Raw genomic sequence first — 10,701 nt, forward strand, 5'->3', positions numbered from 1 at the left:
TGCAAATCAAAACCTCACTGAGATACCATCTCATGCCAGTTAGAATGGTGATCATTAAAAAATCTGGAGACAACAGATGCTGGAGAGGATGTGGACAAATAGGAACACTTTTACACTGTTGGTGGGAGTATAAATTAGTTCAACCACTGTGGAAGACAGTGTGGCGATTCCTCAAGGACCTAGAAATAGAAATTCCATTTGACCTAGCAATCCCATTACTGGTTATATATCTACAGGATTATAAATCATTCTATTATAAAGACACATGCATACATATGTTCACTGTGGCACTGTTTACAACAGCAAAGAGCTGGAACCAATCCAAATGCCCATTGATGATAGACTGGACAAGGAAAATGTGGCACATACACACCATGGAATACTATGCAGCCATAAAAAACGATGCATTTGTGTCCTTTGTAGGGACATGGATGAATCTGGAAACCATCATTCTTAGCAAACTGACACAAGAACAGAAAATCAAACACGTCATGTTCTCACCCATAGGTGGGTGTTGAACAATGAAAACACATGGACACAGGGAGGGGAGCATCACACACTGGGGTTGGTTGTTGGGGGACTAGGGGAGGGACAGGATGGGGCAGGAGGTTGGGGAGGGATAACTTGGGGAGAAATGCCAAACATAGGTGATGGGGGGATGGAGGCAGTAAACCACATTGCTATGTATGTACCTATGCAACAATTCTGCATGATCTGCACATGTACCCCAGAATCTAAAGTACAATTAAAAAAAAAAAATATATATATATATATATATACATATTTTAAAGTATTTCAACAGCCCAACTCCATGCTAACATCTTTATATATTATTTCTATGGTGTTATTAATAATCTTTATTTTCTAGGCCTCATATTTTCCAGTGTTATTTACATTCATTCAGGATATAATTAATGCTTTCATTCCATCTTAATAAATCTGCCACTCTTAAAAAAATCTTTGACAGCAGCTGTTCCTACATCAAATATTGGACAAATAAACAACTTTATCTGTAAGAAAGAGCAGACATGATATCTCCAAACACAGGAAAAGACAAAGGCAAACTGGGGATTAAGAGCAAATGTCCTTTGATGGACATTTTTTGGTATCCACTTAATAATTTCTATGCGTTTTAAAACTTTTTATCTGAAAATGAGTTCCAATTTTTTAAGTTGTAGGAAAAAAATAGTAAAAAAAAAAGTTGTGTGTCTTTTAACTTTCATAGTTATTGATATATCTCTATACTGTTTATCTTTGCCTTTTGTTGACATTTTACCCATTTGCTTTATCATTTGCATTAACATGCTCTGTGCATGGGCATGTGTATGTATACACACACACACACACACACACAGACAATTTTTTTCTGAACTATTAAAGGGCATGTTACATAAATACTCAAAATATGCATTTCCTAAAAATAGGGATATTCTTTTACATAACCACAGTGCAACTCAGAATTTCATATATTATATTGATAAAATATTTTAATCTACTGTCCATATTTCATTAGTTGACCTAATAATATCATAGATAGTATTTTTTTTTTTTTTTTGCCTCAATTACAGCATCTGGTCCAGGGTCAAATACTGCATTTGTCATGTCTCTTAGCTTTTTTTTTCCTTTTTCTTTCTTTTCTTTTTTTTTTGAGAGTGCCGAATCCTAACCCTCTTAGTTTTTTTAAATCTGGAACATTTCCATAGCCTTTCTTTTGTAACAGACATCTTTGAAGTATACAGTCCCTTTTTGCCATTATTTTGTTGTTCATAAAAAGTGCCTCATGTTGTGTTTTTATGATTTTTGAATATGATACTCATTTTCAGCTGGACTACTGCATAGGTGATATTGTATCCTTCTCCAGTATCACATCTGAAGGTATATGATATCCATATGTCCTTCATTGGTGATATTAATTTTTACTCACCTGGTCAAATTGTTGTCTGATTTCTCCACTAATTGTTCCTTTTTCTTTTTTTACAACTAATAAGGGATCTCTGGGAGAAACCCTCTAAGATAGTGTAAATATTCTGCTCCTCATCAAATTTGCCCCAGATTTGGCATCTGTTGATCCTTACCTGATATAGCAATTACCATGATGGTTGCAAAATAATAATTTTCCCACTCCAGCCTTCCTCCTACATTTGCCAGTCGGTTCTTGGCATTTTACTGTAACTATGAGTCCTCATTTCTCTCTCATTGATTTATCTATTTATTATTGTTATGGATAATCAATGCCTTTACTTCAATAATTTAGAATTTATTACTGTACTTACTTTGGTAAGTATACATGCATATACATGTGTACATAAGCATGCATACCCATGCAAAACGTGTTTTAAAATGCAATAGAAATATAAAGTGATACCACAGGAAATAGAAGCTTATAAAACAAGCTCACAACATTTTTTCAGAACTCAGAGAAAAAGAATAAAGGAATGAGTGATTTGATAAAGAAGATAAGAGAAATGAGTAAGAGAGATCCAGTACATCCAAGATACATCTAAGAGTTCTGGAAGGAAGGCCAGGCGCTATGGCTTACACCTGTAATCCCAGTGCTTTGGGAGGCTGTGACAGAATGACTGCCTGAGTTCAGGAGTTCAAGACCAGCCTGGGCAACATAGCGAGTCCTCACCTCTACAAAAAAATACAAAAATTAGCCATGCACGGTGGCACACACCTGTAGTCCCAGCTACTCAGGAGGCTGAGGTGGGAGGATTGCCTGAGCCTGAGAGGCTGAGGCTGCAGTGAGCTGTGATCATGACACTGCACTCCAGCCTGAGATCCTGTCTCAGTTGTTTGGTAATGGCTCTTATATTTGCTCTGGTCTCCTTTCAGAGCCCACAAAGTTCTTTAAGAACAGAAGGGAACCAGCTTACCTGCATTACTGTATGGAAGAAATGAGACCAATAGTTCTGATCTGGTCGCCTCCCGTGTACTAGTGGGGCCCTCAGTAGCCTCCTCTCTATACCACATTGGCTGGAGGCAGTCATCTGCTAGAGCATGAAGACCTACTCTTATCTGGGGCCTGCTGCCTGGGGTAGGACTGTGTTGAACAGCGCTACACAAAGGCTAAGTTCTATAAGGACACCCTTACATTTCTCCTGCACATGCTTTTAGCCCCTGACCCCATCACATTCTGATGGAACATTCACTTGTTTGCTTTCCCTATCAGACTGTGAGCCCCTATATCCCCACCCTAAGCATAACACCTGACATGGTCAATATATGATGTTTCCATCCTGCAATTTTCATTTATAAAAGATACCAGTGAAGGTATGTGATTCCCAAGGCTTGCTTGGTATCATACAGGACACAGAACTGTGAGTCCCAACTCTTATTTCAGTTGAGGGGTCTATCACAGAGTGATAATGGAGAGTGTGGGGATCCTCAGTACCCGTGAAGATGGCATAGGCGTGGTGCAGTTCACTGAGGTCGCTGACGGTGTTCTCGAACTGACGCTCTAGGGAGATGAGCTGGTGCTCAGTACTCCTCTGATCTTGTGTGGGGTCCATAAAGGGACCAGAGAGGGCCTTCCCAAGCAGGGCTTCCAGCTCTGCCAATGCTGCTGTCATCAGCTGCTGCAGCTTGGGCATGATGGAATGTTGCTTGTTGAGCAGGAACTCTGAAGCCTGGCTTTTCTCAAACTGAAATGCATCCCACATATCCAGAAGCTATGGGGCAAGCAGAGGGCAGTGGAACAGATGTGGCTGTCGGGGAGAAGGGTGGGGGTGGGGATGGGTGACTCCCTGAATTGCCTTCTCACCGAGATGTCCAGTGCTTCATTCTCAGCACTGAAGAGGCTAAAGTGGTTGCGGATGAGTTCATGAAGTGCCCGTATGTATTCCATTCGCTCCTCCAGCTCGATGTACTTTTCATTGGCGTCATTCAACTGCAGGAACTACAGCATGAGACCAGCACCCCCAAAACCCTACATGCCTCTTTGGGCCTATCCCTAAGGGGAACTCCCACCTTTTGGAGTGAAGTCTCCAGACCCAGTTGCAGCCTTGTAACAAACTGGAATCAGGGGCAATCTGGGATCAAATCCCTCTCTGACCCAGATCTTTCTGGTGAGGGGTCCACTTCTCACCCACCACACCATTACCCTGATGACACGGCAACAATTTTCTGTCTGACTGTCACAGAGAGCAGAACTCTCTCATCACACCAGGGCCTCCCTGTGACATGAGGAACCTGAGGGCCACATGGACAGGATAAGAATTGGCAAGGGTAGATCACCTAGGTGAGCACAGTTTAAGAGCATCAAGCCCTGCTGGAAGCCCAGCAGAGACCTGAAGAGAGTGTGCTGAGCTATTGAGCAGGATGGGCCCTGGATAAGCTGGGAAGGATGAATGGGGAAAGCCCACCTTCTGGGTGCATTGTGCAATGGCGTGAATATCTGAGTTGATGGTTTGGAAGACATGCATGAAATCTGTGAGCTCTGTCATGAGCTGTTGACTGCGGCTCCAGCATTCATTTTGCACTTGTGCAAGAATGTCCTCCCTTATGCTGTTCAGCTTGGATTCTGCAGACAAGAGAGTAAGGTGTGAAGGGATGCATAAAAAAGAAGGGGTGCTGGGACGGTGCTGTGGTTCCAGAGTGGGATTAGGCTGAATGACAGGCCAGACCATGAATTATCTCATTAAATGCTTGTTGGATGCCTGCTCAATGTCCAGCCAGCTGCTATGTACTGCGGACTGTGCCCTATACTGGTAGACAAGAGCAAATGAATGAGACAGAAAGTTTCTCTACCCTAAAATCTCATAATATGAGGCAGAGTCAGACATATAAATGAGCAATCACAAATCAGTGTGATAAATCCATTGTGAGTGCCTGGGAGCCTTCAGCCAGCATAGCTGCTAAGAGGTGGGGATGCAGGGGGTATCCTGAGATGGCTGGGCAAGACCTCCTCAGAGAAGGGAACATTGGAGTTGGATGTGTTGAGTAGTTAATGCTCCAAAAAGATTAAACAGTGTGTGCAAGGGTATGGAAATGACATGTTTGTGAATAGCAGAATACCCTAGCAGAGATAAAAGTATTCTGCTTTTGGAGTCTTACTGCCTTTCTCTAGAAGAAGGGGGACCAAGAAGATGGTATGATCTGCCTTTTGTTTTTAAGGATTAAAGTAAAGAAGGTCTCAGGTGGATAGGGGGCTAGAAGATAATCCTGGAAGCTGCCCTTGGTAGTATGAACAACTTTATTATCTCAGAGGGCATGGATAAAACCCATATGATATCTCATGAAATCTAAGATCTTATTGTAAGAAGCAGCATTATTTAATATAATATAATTTTTTTGAGACAGAGTCTCGCTCTGTCACCAGCCACCAGGCTGGAGTGCAGTGGCGGGAACTCGGCTCAGTGCAACCTCTGCCTCCCAGATTCAAGCAATTCTCCTGCCTCAGCCTCCCAAGTAGCTGGGACTACAGGCGCGCGCCACCACACCCAGCTAATTTTTGTACTTTTTAGTAGAGACAGGGTTTCACCATGTTGGCCAGGATGGTCTCAATTTCTTGACCTTGTGATCCGCTCACCTCGCACTCCCAAAGTGCTGGGATTACAGGCGTGAGCCACCGTGCCCGGCCAGCACCATTATTTTATATACCACTAACAACAACAACAAAAAACTGATGCCATCCAAACTCTTACATGTCTTCAATCATGAGACATCTTTAAAGTTCAGAGATGTTAAAATATGCACAGAATAGGAAAATACAATATAGAAATATGGTACACCAAACAGAGTATAGAGTGCTTTCTACATACCAGACACTATTTCAGGTACTTTAATTATACTAACCCATTTTATCCTCACAAATCTCTTTGAAGTAAATACTATTATTTTACAGATAGGCAAACTGAAGCTCAAAGAGGTTATGTAACTTGATCAACATCACACAGTGGCAGAACAAGGATTCAAACTCAGGCCGTATGGCTCCACTCCATTATATTTTAAATATAAATATGTTTATGTTATAAATATAAATGTAAACATAGATAAAACATATGTTTATAAAAAGCACTTAAGCCGGGCATGGTGGCTCAAGCCTGTAATCCCAGCACTTTGGGAGGCCGAGGCGGGTGGATCACGAGGTCAAGAGATCGAGACCATCTTGGTCAACATGACGAAACCCCATTTCTACTAAAAATACAAAACATTAGCTGGGCATGGTGGCACGTGCCTGTAATCCCAGCTACTCAGGAGGCTGGGGCAGGAGAATTGCCTAAACCCAGGAGGCGGAGCTTGCGGTGAGCCGAGATCGCGCCATTGCACTCCAGCCTGGGTAACAAGAGCGAAACTCTGTCTCAAAAAAAAATAAAAATAAAAAGCACTTAAATATATAAATATATATTTTATGTTATGTGTAAAGTAAACTGGCCGATCCCCTATTAGCATCTCTGCAACTGGAAAGTAAAATAGTGAGTTTGGGGGACAGATAATTGAGACATACTGGGTATGTCACTTTCAGAGACTTGGAGGAAGTAACCAAGACAACTGGGTACTAAGATCTGAGATTGAGAAAACCTACTGAGAGAAAGCCTATTGAGGGACAACCTATATTAAACAGAACACGAACACGTAAACTCATCCTTTTTCACACCGTCCCTTTGGAACATAACAGTAACTAGGCCATTGCAATGGTGCTGCTTTTTTGTTTCTTTTTATGGTGCTGCTTTTGGACCAGTAGCAGCAGGCTGACGAAGGCAGATGGGAGCTCAACAGCGACACCGTATGGTATAAAGGAGCAATGGATTGATAAAATACCAGAATTTGGGATTAGAAGCTGGAGATGGATAAAATACAGATTTAAGAGATATTTAGGAGGCAGAAGAATGACAAGGATTTGGTGACAAGTTGGATGTAGTAAGGTCAAGGAGAGGGAGGAGTAAAGGGTGACCCCAAGTTTTTGGTGAAGCTAACTCATCAGAGTGTTTAATTACACCATTTGTTGTTCAAGGGAGCTCAGGAAGAAGAGAAACAACAGATCAGCAAGAAGGATGAGAGTGGACAGAAGGGGATAAGGTGAAATGAAAAAATTATTAAGCACCTACTGAATGCCACACTCAATGCTAAGAGTACTGCAAATAATATCTCATTTAATCCTCCTTAGTATAACCCTGTGAGTGATTGCGTTATCATGCCCAGCTTACAAATAAAGAAACTAAAACACAGTAATCTGAAGTTACAAAGCAAGTGGAAAACAGAGACAGGCTTCTAAATCCAGCACTTATTTCTCTCTACCTGCTTCTCTTAAAGAGGCTAGTTGGTCCTGGACTGAGGATCAAAAAGCTAACAAACTAGGACAACAGTGAGTTTCTGGAGCAGCAGTGAAGTAAAGCCTGACCAAAACAGGGCCAGAAAGAAAGCAAAACAATCACAGGTCTTCCTGGTTCCTGCCTTGCCAACCTGAACCCTCTGTACAAGAGCAGGGAGTTTTAGTGGCCCGCTGGATACCTAACGATACATGTGCTTTCATCTGTTGAGAGCCAAGTAAGCAGGGCATTCAAGCAAACTCTTTCCAGGCCACAGTTCCAAGGCTTCTAACCTTCATAAAGAAAGTAGGCCTGGGAAGCCATGGGTCCAATAGAATCTAGTCTCTGCAGGAAGTAGATACTATTGGCTATTGCCATCCTTGAGGCTAGCTGAGGAAAGAGAACAACCTCCATATTTCCTAAAAGAACAACTCACTGGCTTCCCAATCTACCCCACTGTAAGCCTCTCTAACATGAGCTCCTAGGCTGAGGCACTTAGTACACAATAGCATGAGATAGCCTTCCCATGGGAAGGGAGAAAGGGAAGGCGGGGTAAAAGACTAGGTCACAAGCTAGATTTCTCAGAGACCCAGGGATACCAACAATTGGGCCTCACCTTAGTAGGGGTAGTAAGTGGCATGGGGAGGGAACTTGAGGTAAGTTGAGGAGAAAATAGTGGAATGCTCTTGAGCCCCAATTTCCACACAGAACTTTGGGAAGAGACCACCTTTTAGGGTGCCCCTTGGTATATGAAACAGTCACAGCAGAGTAGAAATCATAGTGTTATGTTTTGTAGTAAAAAGAGGGCAGATATAATGCTTATCAGTTTCCCACAGCTCCCAAACGGCAGGGGACACAGGAGATAGCAGAGAGTTGACGGCCAGTGGGCCTGGATGAAGTTCCTGTGTCGAGGAACTAGGGACCCTGCAGCAAAAGCCATGGGGGTAACCAGCCTAAGACACGGACTGGATGAAGGATGCACTAAAACCCCAAGGATCAGCCATGCCAGCAAATGCCAAGGCAAGGACGGGTCAGCAAAGATAGGCACTCCAGGCCCCTATTAGACCGAGAAAACACACCCCAGCTCTATAATCCCAGGACACAGCAGCACCAGAAGCAGCAATGTCAGGAGGGCAGAGACCATGCAAGGATGTATTAAACCTCAGAAGCCAGCCCACTGGCCTATACCAGTACAGGTGGCACCCTGGGAAGGAAAAGGGAACAAAAGAACATTTGAGAGTAAAAACAACCCAGAACTACAGTATAAATTTTTAATTGCCCAGATGCCCCAAATAGGCTGAATCAGACCAAAAGTGACTGCTTTAAATAAAAGGAGCTTTCTTTAATTGGAAACATTACATTCTTTCACTACCAGTGGAAGTTAGGACTACAGAGTAAGACAAGATTGGTTAAAGTGAGTAGCTTTTTACATATGCAAAATGTAGTACAAATTTCACTCTGCTACATGCAAAGAGAAGGCATCATTGATTCCCAAGAATCTCTGTAAAGACACTGAGCTTACTAACCCAAGCACAGGAACATAATACCTAAGGAATACAAGGAATGAGCAGAGCCAAAACAGAGAGGCGCCCTCTGCAGTGAGCATACCTTTCATAGCAAAGGGAAGGGCCTGGAACCTCGGGCTTTGGAAGGCTTCATAGGTTCAATAAGAGGCCTGCACCAAAGGTCTCTGGAGGAAATTCCAGGACCAAGGCAGGCTGTGCGAATAGACATACAGAAGGAGGAAAGAGAAGGGGGAGGAGGAGCAGTACTCACCCATCTCTGCCTGTACATCATGACAGCTAAGCAGCAGCAACTTGCCTTTTGTGAGCAACTCGACAGGCATATTGGAGACACGGGCCTGCCAAACATTCAGGCGGCTCACCAGCATCACGTAGTTCTTAATGGGACAGCCTCTCATGTCTTCCAGCTTCTGAGGCCCCCAGGATTGCAGGAATTCATAAATGCCTGTTATCCAATGATGTTCCCTGCAGAATTCCTGCACCTCCTGCAGCATACCCTAAGGGCAGACAAGGTGTGTAAGGCAGGAGCAGGTGGCTATAATGGGAATTGGTGGGCAGCACCCTACCCCTTAAACCACTGTTCTTACCTCCAGCAGCACCCGTTGTATGTTCAGTGCCTGCTGGATCTGAGGGTTGTTGTCCAAGTCTTCTTCCAGATGCTTATAATTGGGGGGCAAGTACTGGCCCTGCAGTCGATACCCCCGGACCTCCAAGATACCAGCAATTGGATGAGACTTCCAGGGCCATACCAATCCTACATTTGGGCCACAGAAGATGCTCACAGCATCACTGGGCTGGCCATGGAATTTGGGCATCAGAAATTCAGTTTTTGGGTTCTCCTCTTCATCTTCTTCTAGTGGAGCAAATGCCATAATTGTCAGTGAGTACCCTCCAGAGCCCACAAACAACCTTCCTTTCTCTTTGCCCTCAGTGTGTGTACACACACACACACACACACACACACACACACACACACACACATTCTCTGCCCATGAGTAAGTTAACACATACATCTATATCACCAATATAAAATACTAGACCCAAGGAGGGGATTTATTAGATAGAGTTCATGTGCAAATGATAGAATTTACTCTAGCCAGTCTAAGCAGGAAGGGACTTATTATAGAATATTAAATGGGTTGCAGAATAATTAGGAGAGCTAAAATACAAAACCTCTCTAGGTTGAGCATTCAGGGCCATGTGCTGCCTGGCAAAATGGGATGTCACTGTAACACCATTAACTACAAAACTCACTGCCTCTGCTATGATCCACAGAATGGATGGCATATGCCCTGCCTCTTTCCCCAACTTAATTCAATTCTGAATCGAGGTCTTTTGTAAGTCTAACTGGTAGATCCTAAACTGTATATGACACCTAGCTGCAGAGGAGTCTGGGAAGTGTAGTTTGTAGTCTCCAGCATCTGCAGAACAGAGATGGTGAAAAGGAAGGTTGAACATGTCCTCAGGTATTGGTCTTAAAGAATATTCTTGAAACTGGCCACTCCTTAACTCTTTAGAAACTGGTTAAATGACAAGTTTAGTATTTATGTTAAAACTTCACACAAAATAAAGGAAAGAATTAAAATGCTCAGAAATAAGAGCCATACTATCCACACCCAAGCCTGTAGTACCCTTAGCTGATCTCTTCTCTTCTCCAACTGTAGTCACTCTCTAGGAAATCTCATCCAGCTTTATGGCTTTAGGTACTATCTATTTGCGCCCAAATTTATCTGTAGCCCAGATCCCTCACTTAACTCCAATCCCATTTAAATAAGTGCCTACTTCACTTCTCTATCTGGATGTTTAAAATGCACCTCAAATTTAACAGGGCCAAAATGAACTCTAATTCCTCCCCACAAAACTACAGTCTTCCAATTTCAGTAAATGGAAAATCTGTTCTTCCAGGTTCTCCAATCAAAATCTTTATA

At 42.9% G+C, this 10,701-nt stretch overlaps 1 protein-coding gene and 1 pseudogene across 1 annotated transcript in view; one reads left to right on the plus strand and one right to left on the minus strand.

Annotated features, from left to right (window-relative positions):
* The window catches only part of DNHD1 (dynein heavy chain domain 1), a 76,571-nt gene that overhangs the window by 39,724 nt on the left and 26,146 nt on the right, over nucleotides 1–10,701 (minus strand). Inside the window, 5 exon segments of the mRNA XM_017507225.2 lie at nucleotides 3,395–3,728; nucleotides 3,731–3,889; nucleotides 4,365–4,522; nucleotides 9,027–9,270; nucleotides 9,361–9,626. Of these exon segments, the coding sequence (XP_017362714.1) occupies nucleotides 3,395–3,728; nucleotides 3,731–3,889; nucleotides 4,365–4,522; nucleotides 9,027–9,270; nucleotides 9,361–9,626 (1,161 nt within the window).
* Nucleotides 10,230–10,701, plus strand: part of LOC108288249 — a 1,977-nt pseudogene continuing 1,505 nt past the window's right edge.

Source organism: Cebus imitator, unplaced genomic scaffold (genome assembly GCF_001604975.1).
Source record: "Cebus imitator isolate Cc_AM_T3 unplaced genomic scaffold, Cebus_imitator-1.0 Scaffold370, whole genome shotgun sequence".
Classification (NCBI taxonomy): Eukaryota; Metazoa; Chordata; class Mammalia; order Primates; family Cebidae; genus Cebus; species Cebus imitator.